Genomic DNA, 20,673 nt, shown 5'->3' with positions numbered 1-20,673 from the left:
CTCCTTTCTAAAGCTGAGGGGAAAAAACAGTAACCTATGGTAAAGGAAAAGAGCTAGAGAGTGCCTGGAGAAAGGCCTCCCGGGCCTCCTCACAGCAGGAGTCTGGGGATTTACACGTGCTGCTTTTCTGTCACCTGCCTGCCTCCCAACCAGCCCACCCACTTTAACAAGCAGCAGCTGTTCATCCTTCCACCTTAGTCATGCACCCTCTCCCGCCCCCCCCACCCCCACCCCCACCCCCCCCACCCCCCACCCCCCCCACTCCCCCCACCCCCCCCCCCCCCCCCCCCCCAACTGCGATGCCAGAGTAGCAGTCCCAGCCAGCTGTGAGCAAGGAAATCAGAAACACAGGAACAGAAGAGCAACCTAGGCTCTGCCCAAGATAGAATTTCAAAGCAGGTCATCTTTCTCAGCAAGCCTTGCAAATGGGCTGGCCCCAGCCCTTTAAAGAGACAGGAAGATCCACTGACTACTGTTTTCAGCCTGCCTTTCTTGTCAATCCACACATGCTCATCTGAGCAGAGGGTACTAACATTTAACAAGGTATTATTGTTTCCTCATGATACCTTTTTTTTATGATAGAAAAAATAGGCTCAGAGAGGTTAAGGAACTTGCCCAAGGTCACAGAGCTAGTATGTGAATAAGGACTAAAGGCAAGGTCACTATGACTCTAAATTGTATGTTCTCCATACTGTCCCACCTTGCTGGGTAGTTTTGGGAGTTTATTTGTATCCACATACAGGCTCATTTATTGCTACAGTATGTGAGTATGCTGCTGGGGTGGCATCACGGGTGCACAAACACCTGGGTGAAACACCATGGGTGATAGTGACATCAATGCCTCCATCAATAGGATAGGACATACGATGGGAACATAACAATGGAGAGTTGTATCTTGTCTGTTTTTAAATCCAATTTGATAGAAGAGGAAAGAAAAATTTGTGTGTCAAAATGGTATGCTTTTTTTTTTTTTAATTATCTTAACTTTTTTTTTTTTAAGATTTTATTTTTCCTTTTTCTCCCCAAAGCCCCCCAGTACATAGTTGTATATTCTTCGTTGTGGGTCCTTCTAGTTGTGGCATGTGGGACGCTGCCTCAGCGTGGCTTGATGAGCAGTGCCATGTCCGCGCCCAGGATTCGAACCAACGAAACACTGGGCCGCCTGCAGCGGAGTGCGCGAACCTAACCACTCGGCCACGGGGCCAGCCCCCAAAATGGTATGCTTTTATAAGGAAATCCACAAACAAGCAGGTAGAAGCACAGTAGAAAATATTTGGGGAAAAATAAAAGGAAAGAAACAGAAGTCACATCATTCGTTGGGTCGATTCAATTCAATAAACATTCATTTAGGGCAAAGTATGTGTGCCAGGAGCAGATGATATAAAGAAGAGCAAGACAATGACCATCTCCAAGGAACTCTTGGTCCAGTGGGGCAGACTGACCTAGAGATAACTGCGACCCAATGAAATAAGTATACTTGGGCTTCCAAGGAAGCACTGACAGGGGAGCAAGAATTGAGGAAAAACTTCACAGGGAAGGTGACATTTAAGCTGGTCTAAAAAGAGGAGTAGGTGCTCCCCAGCTAGGGGAGGGCATTCCGGGAAGGGAGAACAGAATGTGAAGTCCAGTCCAGAAGTAAAACAAAAATACATGGCATATTCTGGTAACAGAGAACAGCTTGCCGTAGGTGAATCAAAGGGAGCAGCAGGCCCTGAGGCAGGCTGGGGCCAGATTATGAAGCCAGCTGGCTAACAGTGCCTCTCCAAGTGCAGTCCTGAACCACGCTGCTCCGTGCACTGTTACGGTCCGTGATGAGATAAGGGCAGAAATTGAGAGTAGTTAGATGCTTTTATATCAATTTCAAAGAGAAACTTATGGCCTTTGAATTTAATAAAAACTTTCAGCTTATATAGTGGTATGTCTTTTTTCGTTTAATTGTTTTTTTAATTTCATTTTCCTAGGACTGGTTCTTCACCACGTATAGTTTGAGAATCATGGGGCTTGAGATTAATGCTTTCGTAATGTAGATATTAAAAACAGAATGGAGGCATATAAGCAGTACAGTCTTTGACATCAGTCTTAAAAGGATCTTTTTGGACACCATGTCTCCTTGGACAAGGAAACAATAAAAAGAATAAACAAGTGGGACTTCATCAGACTAAAGATCTTCTACAAGGCAAGGGAAAACAGGATTGAAACAAAAAGACAACCCACCAACTGGGAAAAAATATTTGCAAATCATATATCCTACAAAGGGTTAATCTCCATGATATACAAAGAACTCACACAACTCAACAACAAAAAATCAAACACCTGACCAATAAATGGGCAGGGGATATGAATAGACATTTCTCCAAAGAAGATATACGGATGCCCAATAGGCACATGAAAAGATGCTCATCATCACTGATCATCAGGGAGATGCAAATCAAAACTACACTAAGATATCTGATACCTGTTAGAATAGCTATAATAACCAAGAAAGAAAATAACAAATGTTGGAGAGGATATGGAGAAAAAGGAATCCTCATACACTGCTGGTGGGAATGTAAACTGGTGCAGCCACTGTTTGGAGATTTCTCAAAAAATTAAAAATAGAAAAACCATATGACCCAGCCGTCCCACTACTGGGTATCTATCCAAAGAACTTGAAATCAGCAATTCAAAGAGACTCATGCACCATTATGTTCATTGCAGCATCATTCACAATAGCCAAGACATGGAAGCAACCTAAGTGCCCATCGATTGATGATTGGATAAAGAAGATACGGTATATATATACAATGGACACTTAGTCATAAAAAACAATAAAATTGTCCCATTCGCAACAACATGGATGGACCTTGAGGGTTTTATGTTAAGCAAAACAAACCAGATAGAGAAAGACAAACTCTGTATGATTACACTCATATGTGGAAGATAAACAAACATATGGACAAGGAGAACACATTAGTGGTTACCAGGAGGAAGGGGGGAGGGGGGTGGGCACAAAGGGTGAAGGGGCACACCTATAAGATGACAGACAAATAATAAGGTACAACTGTAATTTCACAATGTTGTAAACTATCATAACCTCAATAAAAAATAAAACATAGAAAATTTTTAAAAAGCCAGAATGGAGGCATAATTTTCAGCTTTGGACATATACTGCCAAGCTGATCTTAGGCAGACCTGTTGGTTGCCTATCCTAGAGCCATTCCCCCTTTTTCTTTCGTTTATGAAACTCTGATCTCACTTGAGCCACGTTAAGGAAGAGGAAGGTGGACTTCTCCCCCAGTTGCCAGGACCTGAAATAAGACTAGTCAAAGCCAAGCACAATATCCCATTCCCCTCGATGGTAACTGGTTTAAGGGTGGGCATGTGACCAATGGGATGTAAGAGGAAGTGTGGGGCACAGCTTCTGGGAACAAGTATCTCCCCCGGTAGAGACAGTAAAGGGGCCTGCTACCCTTCTTCCCGGGTTGAGTGATGAGGTAATGCCTGAAGCTACCATAGCCACGAGATAGGATCTGCCTAAGGATGAGAAAGATAAAGAGCAGAAAAACACAACAAGCCTCGGTTCTTGAAAGTATTACTGAGCCATTGTCTCAAACCTGAAACTGTCAACCTCCAGACTTCATGACAGGAGATAAATTACACGTATTGCTTAAGCCGGTGTAGCTGGGTATGCTGGTACTGGCAGCCGAATGTGCCCAGATTCAGATCTCCCTGAGCATCTCCATAAGGACTACTCTTCAGGGAACAGCTCTCTGAACATCTGCTGATTGTCTTACTCTATGAAAACTGAACATCAGACAACTTACGTTCTACCAATAATTTTTTCTCCAAAGATTAGTAAACTATGAGAGGAACTGCTCCTCTAACTCAATTTGACCATTCATTTTGGCTTGGCTGTTAAGTGAACAAGTAGAAAATTGGTCACATACTCAATATCCATTTACCTCTTCCTCCTTGTAATAGAATTCCAGTTCTCTTCTGGTATTTAACCTACACATGCGGGGACCCTGTTTAAGCCAACCAGCATAAGGCATTCTGCTGACAACTATTTTTGGCCCAAAAACGCACATACAACCTAATTTGGCTCAGACTGAAAAAAGCGACTTCACGCCTTGGGAATGATTTCTCTCTTCTGTTGGACTTAAGAAAGCACAATTGACTTCATCAGTCCTGGAAGAGAGCTCTGAGATGAAAATAACTTGAGTCTTACATGGCATCACTGGGCCTATGATAGCATTGCATCTGGAGCTTGCCCTCACTGTGGACTTTCCTTGATGAGGATTTTGTATTTATTACTTGCTGTCAAAAGCACACAACTGACACAGATGGAACTACCATCTAGCAGTTTTTAATAGCTAAAGAAAGAAACACTGGGTATAGTCATACATGCACTCTTTTAAGGAAAGTGTCTTAGAATATTCTTCATAGCACTGAATATTCAGCTTTATACTTTTATAGTTTATATAATTTCTTTGAGAGCAGGGTCCATGTCTTACTAATCTTTGTTCGCTACTTAGCATATAGTTGGCATACAGTGCATCTTCAGTAAATGTTGAGTCAAATAGTCTCTCACCTCTGAGGATAGGATGTATGTCTCAGTCAACATGAACACTCAATATGTAGGGCAGTCCCTTGCACATAACAGGCCTTCACTAAATAGGTACTGAATGAATAAATGAACTTATCACTATGGATACATGATGTTTATATTAGACCTCTGGTGCAGGAAAGAACATTGGGCTTGAACTCTAATACCAAGACTCACATCCCAGGTCACCAGCTATTTGACCAGAGCAATTTCCTTAACTTCTCTGAGTGCCTATACTCACCTATAAAATGAGGATTAGTTTCTCCATCAGCCTCTACATCAGACCTGTGGAGGCTATAGTTATGCTAAGGTAGACTTTGCCTAGGGACATGGTCCTGTTCTCATCAACCTTCAAGTCAACTGTTTCAAGGTTAGACAAAGGGAACTAATTAGAGAGAACAGTGTGAATGTACCTGTATTGACAGTTTGGGAATTACTGTGAATAGCGGGGGCTTAACAAAGAGGCTATGTCAGAATGTGGTGGTCACCCACGAGGACACTAGGTTCTTCATTTTTCCAATTACTGTAGTAACATCTCTTACTGTTATTAGTACCGAAAATCTGCACATCATCTTTGGGAAGGATGGGCAGAGGGTCTTGTGAGATGTATTCTTAGCTATGCCAGATATCAAGAAAGGTACTTTAGTTCCTTTATAAATCAGGTGAGCGTATCAAACTGGCAAAGGTTGAAAAACCTAACCTTGCTAACAGCTAGGGAAACGGACACCCTCAGATACTAAGGCGCAAATGGGACCCCTTTTCTAGAGATCAGTCAGGAAGTACTCATCCAAGCCTTGAAATTTTGATAGCCACTGGCCCATTCCTAGGTAAGTGATTAGTAAAAATGCTCAGACTTTCTTATGGAAACTTTCACTGCAGTGTTACTATGGAGTAGCCAAAAAAAAGTAAAAAGTGTATATACATGCAGAAAAAGATGTATGGCAAGGTCACCAAAAAGTGGTCCTATTTTAAACTGGTGGGATTTCAGGTGATTTCCTCCTTTCTTCCTTCTATGTTTCCATAAAACCAAACAATAAAACAAACAAACAAACAAAATCAGAAATAATTTAGGTATCTGGTACGCATCCTGAATGGTGTCTGACACATAGCAGGGATCCTACAAAACATTTGTTTAACGAATGAATGTACAAACAATAGGGAATTGGCTTAATTAGGGTAAGCCACAAAATGGATTTATACATACCAACACAAATCACATTGTAGAACTCTACTCAATGATGGGAAAATATATTAAGGGGAAAAGGCAATTAATATTATGATCTCATTAAAAATACGTAACAGAAAAATGATCTCTCATTTTTTTGTTTTAAAAAAGATACAAATGCATAAGAAAAGTCTGGAACAAGATACATCAAAAACTAACATTAGGTGATAAGGTAATGGATTTTTTTTTTCTTTTTTAGGGTTCCAGGACATATTCAAGCAGAATTTGGATAACCATCTGCCAGCGATCTGTACTGGGTGGGAAGTTGGTACATATCTGTGTTAGTTGTCCAAGATTCTATTCTTCACCTAGAAGAATGCTCTGAAAACTATAAAGTGCTTACTAAAATCAAAGTATTTTATCCAAATATTCAAGTGAAAGTAGGAATACAGAATCAAAGAATTAGAGAATGTTAATACACTAAATACTAGATACTGTGCCAAAGGCTTTAAGACACCATTTTAATCAGTATTCACAGTCTTGTAAATTAGATATTACTACTATGCATGCTTCTTTCTTTTCTTCTTTCACATGAGAAAACAGACCCAAGAAGGTCGTGACTTGTGTCAGGCCACACAGCCAGCTGTTGAACCTGAACCTAAAAGCCATGCTCTTAATTAACTGGAAAGAATCCTAAGGACTAATTTAATTCAGCTCCTTTATTTTACAAAAGAGGCAATTTTCCCTTCATACAATGACATATGAACACTATATGTTTCTTACTTATATTCCTCAGTATCTCTTGTTGTTAAGATTTGAAACTCAATTTACTTAAAGGCAGAACATGACCAGTTGCCTCACTAGCCTGTAAGCACCTAGGAGGATCACAGGGTTGCTATAGTAAGTGAACCACACTCCACGTGCCATTCCAGGTTTCACTACGGCACTGAGGTATTTCATTAGTGACTTATTTGTACAACCCAGCCCCTGGCCTGGGCCAGCTTCTAATTAATAAGAGACAACCGTCTGGCCCCTAGGCATTAATCTTATGATTTTAATCTATTCTAAAATGTAACTAGCCATCTATAGATTAATTATGCCAAACAGTTGAGATCTTCCAAGACAAGGCACCCTAATGTGACCCAAAATCTAAACAAATTACTTTCCCAAAGGACAACTAGTAAAGAAATGATGATTTAAACTACTAAGACTGAAGGCTTGTCCAGCTCCTGTCTGGAAAAAAGCTAAAAATAAAAAACAAAACTCTGAATGACATGATGTGGTTACCATATTCATTCTGAATTGGTAAATGGTTATTTTCTTACTTCCATGCATCTAATTTCAGATTTCACTGGATGAGATCAGTATTTGCTTTCTCCTTACAACAAATATCCAGAGTTCCCAGAAAGACACAAGAACATAAGAAACTTGTATTACAAGATTTGTTTATACTATATCCTTTAAGAAAAATAAATAAATGCCATTTTAGAATGTGAGGAACACACACACACAAAAAGGTTTTTGACCAGGCATATTTTCTTTCTTTCTTTTTTTTCTTTTTAAAAATTATACTTTTTCCATTTATCAAAGTTCACCAAAGAACTCCCAACATTATTGAATCTTCTTCATTCTTCAGGAATTATTCATTCACAGAGCAGATCACCTACGGAAAAAAATTATTTTAGAGAGTAAGTTCCAAACATCATGCCAGATTTATGGAGTTCTGGAATTAAGATCACTAGAAATGAATGCCCCAGCCAATACTATTAACAAATCACCACAATTATTCTAAACTGGTCATGAAATAAAAGATCCACATTTTTAAATTCTAGTTTTGCCTAACAAAACATCACTGAAACTGTTTGATCCATTACACTGTTTAATCTTGAGAAGTCTTTGTTGAAGTAAAAACTAAATACATATTTATTTCCTCAAAAATATCTTTCCAAAAAAGGCTAAGGCAGTTTATTTTTACAGATATGCCAGAGAAGAGACTTGCAACCCCCTCCTTGCTAATTCAAGTACGTTTGGCAAAGAGCCACTAAGTGGAAGGCAGAAGGTCAGCTCTGTACACAAGGCACTTCCTGTGGAAAGTTACTCACTTAATTCCAAGGGCAAACAAGTGTAACCCTTTTGAAATCCATTTGGAAAGATCAAAAGGGGAAAGTAGCAGAGGATAGGGTTGCTGGTCTGGTCAGTCAGTACTAGGCTTTCACGGCAGAAACAGGCTCAGAGAGGTTAAAGGACTTGCCTCCAGGGTTCTTCTGATTCCTAAAGGCAGAAAGATACTAGCTGCCATTTCCTCTTCACATTGCTAAGCAGGTTCTATGTTCCTCTAGTTTCTCTTTCAGTGAAAGCAGCAGTCACAAGACAGAAGAAAGTATCTATAATTACCACCATCACACCTATTTTTTCTTAGGACGAGTTTTGAAATCTCCACCTTTGTTGCCTACTAAATCCCCAGATAGTTTATATTTAGCATTATCTCTGCTCCTTCCGCATAAGCAAGTGGGTCTGAAAGAGGGCACGCCTGAGAGTTACCTAGGAATCTCTGAGGCAACAGGTACAGATGAGGGTGCAGGCCTGTGAATTTTGGAAACCGTTCCTCAGGCAAGTCTGAGGCACACCTCTGGCGGAACATAGCCTACCTTTATGTTAAGTCCCAATCTACTGAATTCAAGCTACCGTGAAGACCTATCTCAGTTACAAATAACATTAAACTCTACAAGGGTTTTTGAATTCAGGAACTTTCACGATCATTACTGGGAAGATCTAAGTTTGCAAAGTCTCTTTCCTTTGAAGCTATCCTCAGAAAAACTGGTCTCACAGTCTAAGAGATACCAATTTAGTTATAACAGTGCGGACAGTCGTGTTGGATTGTACCTGACAGCTCACGATCTGGTGACTGAGTTATACACACCTATGCGTTTCAACAATAGGCCTTTCTAATTAGCATCTGATTGAAGCTTTATGATTGAAGATCAAGACTCTATGCAACCCTAAAAATGAATATGTTGGCAAAAAGTCTCATGAAGTGAAAGGAGTGAAGTGTACAGTGCTTGTGATTTGGAGAACATAAAAGACCCAGACTCTGGTTTTGATTCCACCACCTATCCACTCGTAACTGGAGCAAGTCTTTTTTGACTTCACTCTTCCTCCATTTCCCCCCAGGGGTTGGGGAGAATACGCCACCTGTGACCAATGGGGATCAAAACACCTGTTCTTCTTCCAAAAGTAGTAGTATGCTAAAAACGAATACATGACATTTTGAATTCTTAGAAAGGCCTGATTTGGATTCAGATTGTTCTTCTTGTAACCAGGCTTCAAAAACACATAATCAGGTCATATATTCAACAGACCTCAATTATGCTATCCACAACTCCCAAGATATGGGCTATTTCGTTCTGGTTTCTATTTTACAGTTTACAAAGCCTATTCATACATATATTATTCAATCATCTCAACAACTCTATGAAATAGTTTGGGCATGTATTATTATCCCTACTTTAAAGAGGAGGAAACAAAGGTTCAGAAAGTTAAGGACTTGCCCAAGACCACACAATCAGTTAAACATCACGTCTTCTAAGTGCAAAGCTCGTGCAGTTTCTGTTATAGAAAGATGAAGTACAGGGGAGCCACTCTCACTCTCTGTCCTGATAACATAAAGAAAACTGTAGCTTCGGGTCCTTTGAGTACATGCTCTTTATAACAACTGTCCCACCTCTGTGGCCCACACGAAGTCCAAGAGAAGCTTCTGATGCTCCTAAATCAGCATTTTTTTAATCACCCTTTTTATCAAGGGAGGTTCAGCCCTAGGCAACAGCTTATACAATTGGCTAGGAAGAGAGATTATAAACAAGGAAACCATGTACAAATGTTGAGATTCTGTGTCTTTAAAATAATCAATACATGTACTTATACTTTTTAAGAACACACTCCCCCACATCCAAATTTACTTATTTTACAAAGTGATTCACCATGAGATTTCTTTAAATAACCATCTAGTCTAAAAGCCACTTAAGGGGCCGGACCCGTGGCCGAGTGGTTAAGTTCGTGCACTCCGCTTCAGTGGCCCAGGGTTTTGCTGGTTGGGATCCTGGGTGTGGACATGGCACCATTTGTCAGGCCACGTTGAGGCGGCGTCCCACATGCCACAACTAGAAGGACCCGCAACTAAAATATACAACTATGTACTGGGGGGATTTGGGAAGAGAAAAGAAAAAAAAACCCAGAAGATTGGCAACAGTTAGCTAAGGTGCTAACTGTTTCAAAAAAAAAGAAAGCCACTTAAGTGTGTCATGTATATACAGAGTAGATATACCATACCATACACAGAACCACAAGATACATTACAGCTCTCTTTCTATAAATGACAAAAATGCAATCTGGAGAAGATTAACGTCTTGATAAACATTAAATGTAGCTGAAGTGAAAACCATGCTCAGCTAGACATCAGGGGAACCAAAATTAAGCCTCAGGCCTTTCAGCCTAGACTGTTTTTCACTACACAGTGATACGTCTTATCAGCTCAGGACAGGCTCCTTATCCCTCCTTTTTTACAGTCAGTGAGGAAGGCTGCCCATATATGAAATTCCAAAGAGGCAGGAAAGAGGTGAAAGGGAAAGAAGCCAGGCTCTCTATTACTATTAGACTGGTATGTGGTGTTGGCATTATCTCTCAGCTATTATTAAGCTAAAAGTGGTGGTGTGGTATGGATGTCATGGGCCGGGGAGGGCGGCAGGGGGGGCCAGAGCAGAGGGAGTCTGCCTGGAGACACAGAGGTTCCAGTTCTGACCCTGCTAACCCGCCTCAGGGGGCATTTCATACCTTAGGCCTTAGTTTCCTCGTTTATTATTCATTTAATTAACAGTCCTCTTGAGTACCTACGATGTGCCGGGCACTGTTATAGGTCCTGGGGACATGACAGGGAGTGAAACAGAAAATTCCTACTCTCTCAAAGCTTACATTCTAGTTGGACTAAAGCAATGCAGATGATAAATACGTAACATGCAGGCAATGGTATTAAGAATCATGTGGCTATCAAAACTGAAATTAAATAAAACTAAAAATTCAGTTCTTCTTTCACTAGCCACACTTCAAGGGCTCAATAGCCACATATGGCTAGTGGCTACCATGCTGGAGAATGCAGGTACAGAACATTTCCATTATCACAGAAAGTTCTATTGGACAGTGCCGAGAGAGCGCGATGGGGAAGGGATGTTATTTTAGACGGAGTGTTAAGGAAAAGCCTCTCTAATCAGGAGACTTTTGAACTGAGACCTGAATGAAGTGAGGGAGGGAGTCAAGTTACTATCTGAAGGAAGGGCTTCCAAACAAAAGAAAATCAGCTATTTGTGGTATTGTTGTAAACACATCATTTAAAGTCCCTTTCAGTATGAAAATGTTGATTCAAAGTTCCTCAAAAAATGGTTTGAGGTTTTAGTTTTATTAGAATAAAGCACAGTACAGAAGAAATGAGAATGGGGCCAGCCTGGTGGCATGGTAGTTAAGTTCACGTGCTCCGCTTCAGTGGCCTGGGGTTCACAGGTTCAGATCCCAGGTGTGGACCCACACAACGCTCACCAAGCCACGCTGTGGTGGTGTCCCACATCCAAAGTAGAAGACGACTGACATGGATGTTAGCTCAGGAACCATCTTCCTCAAGCAACAAGAGGATGATTGGCAACAAATGTTAGCTCAGGGCCAATCTTCCTCACAAAAAATAAAAGGAAGAAAGAACAGTAATTCCATTTCTGTTTTGCAGAAAGCAATGCTTCCATGTGCTGCCTACTCCCTTTTTAAAAGCACTTACTAAACACTCACAACATTAGAAACAAGGAATAGAGAACATGTTTGCTTTAGTTTCTTTAAGTCAGACAACTGAATATTTTGAACTTCCTAAGCCAAAATTCCTTCTGACTCTAACATAACTCTAAAGGCTTTTGTCAAGCTCTTTCTTGAAAGCTAAACTCTCCCGTTCCCAAATCCACTGAATGCCTCTCAATTTATTACCATCACTTACTCCCTTCATTAGGAACTGAAAAGTTATTTTTTTAGTGATGCTTAAGCATGTTAGATTAACCAGGTGAACTACCATTCAGAAAGAATGTGGCCCCATGGCTGCTAAATCTGTAAAGCAATACACAAATCTGAAGCAATAAGCCTAGGAATTACCTTGCCAGTCAGAAAGTACCATGCTCACCGTTTCATATCTTAAATCCCAGGGCTCTCATGCACTCCTTGTGGGCCTCAATTAGGTGTCCACAGTGCTCTTCTCCTTTCTCCATGATGCTATAAAACAAAATGCACTTGTTATCTAACAAAGTAGGCATTAAGCACTTTCCTAGTAAACAAGCGTGCATGATAGTGACGGGGAGTGAGGCAGAACATGGGTCTGACAGAACAGCTGGAGTTTTAAAAATGCTATTACACCAAATGGCTTTGTTTTTATTGGTTCTTGTGATATTTCCATGCTCATGAAGATGTTCCACAAATACCTAGTTTTTTGAGGGGGAATCTGAGTAGAAGAAATAATTGTGTATGGCAAATATTGCCTCTCGTCTACATCCAAGGAATAATAAGGCTCTACAATGAAATGAACTGACTGAATAAAATATTTATGTTCAATGAAGGACAGAAAGAAGAGCTTAATTTTTTGCCTGCTATCATATTGGAATTAAATTTTTGATTCTGCCCCACATTGAAATGCACCTAAGTAAATCTAATTCTAATCACAAGACACCCAAAAACATAAACAGCAAAAAAGATCTGGCAGCCAGGAGCAGCCTGATGAGCCCTCCTTGTAAGGATCAAAGAACTTTTTATGTGTAAAATTCACAAAGCAAAGACTAGGACCGCACAGTTTTATTTGTAGGGCCTGAAAATGCAATTTTAGCAAAGTTAAAGCCAAAATTCAAGTACAAGAAAAAACTAGCTCCTGATCATAGATATTTGGGGAGAAGCTATAGTGGTCCGAAGCAATAGATGCAAAAAGAATTTAAAGAAAGGTTCTCCTTCCAACTAATCCTACACATCCCTCAACAGCTCCAGGGCTGCCTGCAAATGAGAACGACTGTCTGGGACAGCGGGCTCCTTAGGAAGATAATAGCTAACATTCCCTGATCATTTATCGAACGCAGTAAATATTGTGCTAGGCACTTGATGTGGCTTTTAGCATTAACCCGTACAATAATCCTGGCGGCAGATACTTTCCTTAGGTTCATTTTACAGACATATGAGGCAGATATGTTAAATAACTTGCTCAAGGTCACAAGGTTGGTGGACCAGGACTCAAACCTTGACTCTGGATCCCAAGCTCTTAATCGTGATCCGGTAATACCCAAAGGTTCAATAAGCACTAACTGTTACTGTGGAAGCAATTTCAGGATCAGATTACAATCTTTCAGTTCTCCCTTCAGAGTCTTACTTGCAAAGTACTGAATATTAATAGAAAGCACTGAGTTCCTACAACTCTTATTACCCCCACTATGCCACTTAGGATTTTTTTTTTATGTGAAGACCAAAAGGGGCTGGAGGAAGAGGGTACATTCACATTATCTGAGGATTCCTTCTACTGAGATTTGTTCCCCAACTGAGGCTGTATAAAATGAGAACAAACAAATTTTGTGGATTGATGGTAACCTACATGTACTACAGGTACTCTGAACACTATGATGTCACCTATGTCATGACTGGTTGATTTTTAAATCATCTAGCTAAAAAGGGGGGGTGGGGGGGGGTTCAGCACCGTAAGAAACGTACCCTGTGTCCTACCGATGTCTAAGTTTGGGGAGAAATTACCAGAAAACTTTTACTCTTTGGTCTTGCCAAATCTTCTATCATAGCCCTTACCACGTGGTATAGCAATCATTGGTATACGTCTCCGTTAACTTTTAGCTCCTTTAAATCAAGCAGCATCTTTATCCACTTAGGTCTTCGGACCTAACGCAGTGCTCGACACATAACAGATGCTCAGAAACCCTCTAGAGGAAGGAAGGAGTGGGCGAAGCGAGCCACAATCTGACCTCTCCCCACCCTTCATCCGTTCCCCGGGCTTCGTCAACGAGACAGCCCACCGCGCAGCCTCCGGGGCCCACAACCCTCCCGAGTGCCGCAGAGCAATGCGAAAGCCCGGCCGAGGCCGAGCGCGAGGCCCGCCAGAGGGCGGAGGGCGGAGGGCGGAGGCACCGGCGGGCGGCGCGTAGGCCGCCGGCCCCCATGCCGCCTGCGCACTGACCACGCATCGCGCGCCTTCTTCGTCTCAGGGCAGGCGCAGCAGGGCTTCAGCGGCTTCTTCTCCTGCGAGTCAGACGGGGCAGGGCCTTGGGCGGTCAGACCCGGCATCTTTCGCGCCAAAAGCAGCGACTAGCACAGACACCCGAAACTCTCCAGGCTCCGCCGACGCCGATTCGTCCGCAGTCACCTCCGTCAGTCGCTCTAAAGGGGACAGGAAGTCCTGCCTCCCTCGGAAGGGTGGGGTGGGGCAGAAAGGATGGAAAGGGCGCATGCGCAGAAGAGGCTAAATCAAGGTAGTAATGTGAGCGCGCCTCTTCAGCGCAGGCGCAGAGAGACAGCTTAAAAGAGCACGGAGCGTTAGTAAACCAAGTTGGGGGGGACTCACGAAGGCTAAGAATACAGTAGTAAAACGTCTCAGAGATCTCTCAACCCAACCATCCACCGTGAATGTCGAAAACTGAAGCCCGAGAAGTGAAATGACTTGTCCACGCTAAACAAGAGAAAGAAACCACCTGTGACAGCCAGGTCCCCTTGAGTAACAGATTAGCTCCCCGTGTCTCATGCTGGGGCAGTACCGGCCTTCTTCCTGCCCCCTACTATCTTTCACTTACCTAGTTAAAAATGAGTAGCAAAGACGTTTGAACAATCCAATCCGCCAGTGTTGGAAAAAAATTCCTCCACCACCCTCAACCTCACCCCATACATTTGAAATCCTCAGCTAATGGTGTTTATAGCCCCCTCTCCAACTGATTTGATTTCAGTATGAATTGTTTAATTGTAGGGCAAAATATGGGTTAATAAAACAAAAATGCCTTTTCCTTGGCATTTCTCAAATTCATTTAGGTAGATATGTAAACTGGTGCCTACCTTATTTGCAATAGAATGAACATAATCATTGTTTTTTTTCCTGCAGAGAATTATTAGAGAAAGAAAACTTGAACTTTTGTTAATGATTTTTTTTTTCAGGGGAAGATTCACCCTAAGCTAATATCTGTTGCCAGTTTTCCTCCTTTTTCCCTCACAAAGCCCCAGTGCATAGTCCTGTATACTTGTAAATTCTTCTGGTTCTTCTCTATGAGCCGCTGCCACAGCATGGCCACTGACAGAGAAGTGATGTGTTTCCACCCTGGGACACGGAACCCAGGCGCCAAAGCAGAGGGCCCTGAACTTTAACTGCTGGGCCATTAGGGCTGGCTCTGAACTTATTTTTTAAAGCAAGACTTTGAGGCATTGTTCAAAAGCTACCTGGTGATATATATCTTGGGTAATTAAACTTTCAGCATCACCTCACAGAAGTTTGTTTCTGTATTTCACGGCTTTAGCTCAGGAAATCTATAGGTGTGTCTGTGAACTGGTGCTGTATAGGAATAATTTCTATATGTGTATTTTTCAAGTTACTAAGAATATCTCCATTTTGTCATCTAAAAACTTCTAATAAGCATGATTTTTACTTCATTCTGGATGATTGATATGTTTAATAATACAACACATTGCCCTTATGTTCCCCTAAACTCACCCTTATCCACTATTCTCAGTTCTTTCAACTAGGTGTTCACTCTCGTTGTTTAGTATCTTGCTACTCAAATAGTGCTTCTTGGACTAGTAACATCACTTGGAAACATAATATATAATAAACGGGGTACAACAAATCAGTGGGGAAAAGAAAACAGACTAACTGGAGAAGATTAAACACCACATCAAAAGGAGGGGCTCTGGATGCATTAAAGGTCTACATGTGAAAGGTTAAGCTAAGAAATTAATAGGTGAATAGAAGAGAAAACCCGAGGCCAACACTCATAAGAGCTGTTCCAAAATAGTACTAATCATAGAAATGGATAATAAAACAACAATGAGGCATCACTTTACACCCATTAGACTAACAAAAATTAGAAAACTAGATCATGCCAAGTAGCAGTGAGGATGCAGGAATCCTCCAGGTTACTGTCAGGAATGCAGACTGGTCCTGCCATTTTGGAGGGCAGTTAGACGGTATCCAGTTAATTTAAGAATAGGTGCATATCCTATGATGCAGCATTTCTATTCCTGGATCTATATTCCAAAGAGCTTCTCAGCAAGTCCATAGGGAACATGTATGGGGATAATCGTCACAGATGTCTCTGTGGCAGGGAATTGGAGGCAACCTGGGCACTCATCACTGAGGAAGTAGACACGGAAATGTGGAGTACTGGGCACAAACTAGAAGAAATTGACAACCTATACATAGTAACATGGACAAATTTTTAAAATAGTGTAGGTAGTGGGAAAAAGTAAAAAAGAGAATAGATACATAACCCAATATTATTTACATAATTTTTAAGAAGGAGTAAAAAATAAAAATACACATAAGAACACATACATGTGAAAAGAGTTGCTTTAAACAGTCAGAATGGTTGCCTATGAGGGGAGGCAAGTGGGGCTGGAGAATGGGGATAAATGAAAATAAATAAAGTGAACTTGCAGGGGCCAATGGTGATAATGTACCATGCACAGAGGAGGATAATTAAGTCGGCCACCTGCACCTGAAGAACAAGGAAACCTATAATGGTTGCATCCCGCTAAATGTAGTTGGAAAACACTGCTTTATGGGGTAGAAATTGAATTTCATTATTTTAATATCCTCTTTCACTATACTTTCAGGAGGTGTGGAACAAAGTAAGTTTCATTCTCAGGGCTTAAGCTTCTTCCTTGCTTTTAAGTAAAAATAATCATTTTTTCATAAGAGATGTGAATTTCTAGATGACGTGCTGTCATCTTGTCATGTTCATTTTGGTCCCCCGACAGTAGTTAGCACATGGTAGACACAGCATAAAGGCTTTTTACTCAGACAGATTATTCCCAATAAAGCTTCATTTTGCCCTGTTGCTGCCAAGAATCTAGAAAGGTTTTTTTTTTTTCTATAGAAAGATCTCTCTTATCTTAAACAAGCAGAGAAACAAAAAAAAAAAAGAAAAAAAAAACCGTTGTTTGAACTGATTTTCCCTTCTAGTATTGTCTGATAACTCTTATATTGCATTGATAATTCTTAATAGAGAAGCCATATTTTTAAAAATGTGCTCACTCAGAATGTATAATCAGTAGAAATGACAACAGAATCTTTAGCTACAATACTTTCCATATAGGTAGAAGTGTTGAGTTTGTGAACTATCATTTAATCTTCACAGCAGTTGAACTTATTATTTACATTTATAGATGAGAAAGTTGAGGTTCCGAGATGGACATGATTTGTTCAAGGTCACATAACTTGTAAGTGGCAGCCCTGAGTCTCAACATCTTCTCCCTCTAAGGTCTGTGTTCTATCTATGTACTATCCCACTTAATTTATCTAAATGCAAGGTGAATATTTCTTATTTTACAACTTATCGTTGATCTGTATTTAATTGTGCTGCTGAACTTTTGTGTCTAGGAAATGAACAAGGAAGAAAAGAGAAAGAAATATCTAAGAAAGTTTAGGGAGTTAAGGGAATTAAGATAAACTGTAGATACAGATTATAGACCAAAAGGCTGAAACAGCCTTTCTGCAGTTAAGAAAAGATTTTGCTCACTTGCCTCCCCTGCTTCAGTGAAGAGAGAGTACTTGCAGTGACAACACTTGCTGTGACTTCCTCAGGGTAAGCTAGTATCCACAGGCCTAAGACAGAAGTTAGCCCCTTGCCTAGTCCCACACTTCTTTAATCTGCTACGTTCAAGATATTAACAAGCCCTTGGTTTCCTTCCTGAGGCTGTGACTCTCACTTAAACTCTTTCAACAGCTGCTTCTTCAGGATGGAATATTATCCTGCCCTTGAGAAAAGGACCAAAAGATACTCCTTTCCAAAGTGAAATATTTAGTCCTTTATATCCAGCTACTTAACTCTCCTCTTATTTCAGAATGGTGCAGTAACACACAGGAGTTAATTTTTCTTCTGCCTTTTAATTTATGAATAAGTTAGCTTTAAGGTCAGCTACTGACTTTTATATTAACATCATCCTTTACTTTTCTTACCCAGCTGAAATGCCTTAAGACTTGTGTCATGGCCTGTCTTAGTATTAAAGGAAAAACAGGAGTATAAAACAATGAAACTTAGTGTTTCACACTCTACCCCAAGAAAAACCTCAATAACCCACTTCCCACAAGAAGAACACAACAATTTTAGAGAGCTGTCCTTAGAGGTTAAAAAGTTGAGAGTAGGTGGCACGTGGGGACTACATAATGTAAGACTGGATTCAACCACCTGTTTTACAGAGGCAACTCTCAGGTTAGTTTGATTAGTATCTTTTGTATCGAGTTCTCGCTTCCTAGTTCCGATTTTAACCAGCAAAACTTTACAATTTTAAGCCTCTGGGGCTCTTTGCTATTGCTATAATTGATACATTAGTAAGCTGCAAGAGTTGAAATGGTGACTGTAATGAACGTTTTCATAGCACAGTGAATGTTTTTGTATGGTACTGAATTGAGGACATTAGCTACACATGGCATCAAGCAGTCATCCTGTGGATGGGATGACAGCCCTGGTAATGTAACAAACTAAGGAAATACTTTCTAAAATCTCTCTGTGGTAAAAGTGTTCTTAGCCGTTGTTTATGTCTGACTAACCACAGGGGTGGAGCCTTTACCAAGTAAGGGTGGCTAGTTGAGGCTGGTAGAGAAGGAGTGACACCATATGCTGAGAGAGGAGAATTACAAGGCTCGAATTCTCACTTGCCTAGTTAATAGGTTCAGAGGGAACTTTGTATAGCATTTACATTTCTGCCCGGTAAAAAAAAAATGATTTCCAATTTCCACAGGTAAAAATGTGCTATACTTCATTCGCTATAGTTTTTCAAGAACTCTGAGAGGCAGGAAGCCTTACCCTGTTTGCCTGCCACAGTTCCATGTAGCCAGCAAACTGCCAGGTCAGAGATGAAGGAAGTTTATTACTCACAGCAGAAGCAGCAAAGTCTTGGCATTTTTGTGCCAGTTCCCTGAGCCTCAGTTCCCACAGGGTGACATGAAGAATGCCAGATGACATCTGCATACACACTGAGTTGCATCACAGGAAATGGACAGTGAGCTTAGGAAACCCAAAGCTTTAATAACAGGCAGTAAGAATGTCTGCCCTTTGCTCAGAGGGAGACACTGTCTCTGACTTTTCAGGCCGTAAGCAAACATGCCCTTTGTTCCAGAGGGTCTCTATCTTCCAAGGTTGTTTCCTACACACATAAAGGAACAAGGGCAGACGGGGCGTACCCCCTTGTAAGACAAGCAGAAACATGAGAGACCCGTGGAGAACTGTTTCCCAACAAGCCAAAGTATAACTTTCATTTTAATGAAATTTTATTAACTAGCACCGCTCTCCAATATCAGAGTTTCTTCTACACAAGTAAATTAAAAGACATAGGACCTAATTTCAAAAAGGTTGCATATTAGTCATTTCTTGCTGTGTAACAATATTACTGCAAATCTAGTGGTAACACACATTGATTATTATCTCACAGTTTCTATAATCAGGAATCTGGCATAGCTTAAGTGGACTCTCTGATTAGGATCTCACAAGACTGCAATCAAGATTTTGGTTCAGACTGTGGTCTCATCTGAGGTTTTACTGGGGACGGATATGGTTCTAATCTCACTCAGACCATTGGCAGAACTTCAGTGTCTTGCAGTTGTAGGACTGAGGGATATGGTTTTTTGCTGGTTGTGGGTTGGAGGCCACTCCCAGCTCTTGAGAGGCCACCTGTAGTTCCGTGCCATGTGGGGTTCCCCAGCATGGCCACTTGCTTCCTCAAAGCCAGCAAGGGGGAGAATGAGCAACTCCAGCAAAATGGCCACTACAGTCTATGTAAGACAGTCATGTAGTCACACATATCCCCTCACATTTGATGTATTCTGTTGGTCAGTGTCTTCTGATATGTTTATGGAGGAGGCTGGCTGTTGACTATTTCAGATAATTTATCTGACAGAGTGAGGAAAATTCTTTTTGGGGAGGGGAAGTTTTAGCTGAGACCTCAAATGGTGAGTCAGCAGTGAGAAGATGGAGGTGGGGGTGAGGAACATTCTGGGAAGAGGAACAGAAAGTGGGAAATGGAGCTATACCCACAGACAGAAAAATATTATCATACTATTAAACATTGAAATTTATTTGTTTCTGTCTGTTTTCTCCCTCATCCAGTGAGCTGTACAAATTATCTCAGAAGCTTCAACACCTATTTCACAGTAGACAATTTGTTTAATAAATGGATGGATTTACTAATTCAGAAATCACTTTATTAAGCTTTTATTTACCAGGTACTTCAGAGATACAAAACGACCATGGGAGGGCCTGTGCCCTCAGTGAGCGCACAGTTGTGGGAGCAGAGTTGCAAACAATTACTAACACAAGGTGGTCACTGTTATTGGTGCTACCACAGCATGGAAGAAAGAATGAAGCCTCGCTCTATTGGGGGATTGGGGAAACTTAACTCAGCTTGGCAAAGTTAGTCCTGAGTCTTGAAGGATACCTAAATTAGTTGCGGGGCATAAATAGGAAAAAGGCATTTTAGGTAAAGGAATCAGCTTGAGCAAAGACTTGGAATGACAAAGTATACGGCTGGTTTGCAAAAATCCCAAGAAGTTTAGGAGTAGAGAAAATAAAACCAGGGGCATGTGTGGAAAGAGGAATGGCAGGCCAGGAAGCTTATTCAAGAAGTGTCTATGGATCACATGAAAAGGATAAAGAAGATACAGAAGCCA

The 20,673-nt window shown here is 41.0% G+C and overlaps 1 protein-coding gene across 3 annotated transcripts; it reads right to left on the bottom strand.

The window, feature by feature from the left end:
* Positions 1–7,268: 7,268 nt before the first annotated feature.
* On the bottom strand, positions 7,269–14,186 carry COX17 (cytochrome c oxidase copper chaperone COX17). 3 transcript variants are annotated; one of them, XM_023623708.2, is made up of 3 exons: positions 13,987–14,186; positions 11,925–12,041; positions 7,269–7,413 (listed from the first exon to the last, which is right to left on the bottom strand). In XM_023623708.2, exons 1-2 carry the CDS (start codon positions 14,091–14,093, stop codon positions 11,957–11,959), a joined length of 192 nt encoding a protein of 63 aa, XP_023479476.1. In that variant the 5' UTR covers positions 14,094–14,186; the 3' UTR covers positions 7,269–7,413; positions 11,925–11,956. The 3 variants fall into 3 exon arrangements, with proteins under 3 accessions (XP_023479476.1, XP_001917316.1, XP_070098856.1); XM_001917281.5 differs by having other exon boundaries at positions 11,953–12,041; XM_070242755.1 differs by lacking the exon at positions 7,269–7,413 and adding an exon at positions 11,178–11,458 and having other exon boundaries at positions 11,953–12,041.
* Positions 14,187–20,673: the final 6,487 nt, after the last annotated feature.

The sequence above is a fragment of the Equus caballus genome, chromosome 19 (assembly GCF_041296265.1).
Source record: "Equus caballus isolate H_3958 breed thoroughbred chromosome 19, TB-T2T, whole genome shotgun sequence".
NCBI lineage: Eukaryota > Metazoa > Chordata > Mammalia > Perissodactyla > Equidae > Equus > Equus caballus.
This window is presented reverse-complemented; position numbering and strand designations above follow the sequence as displayed.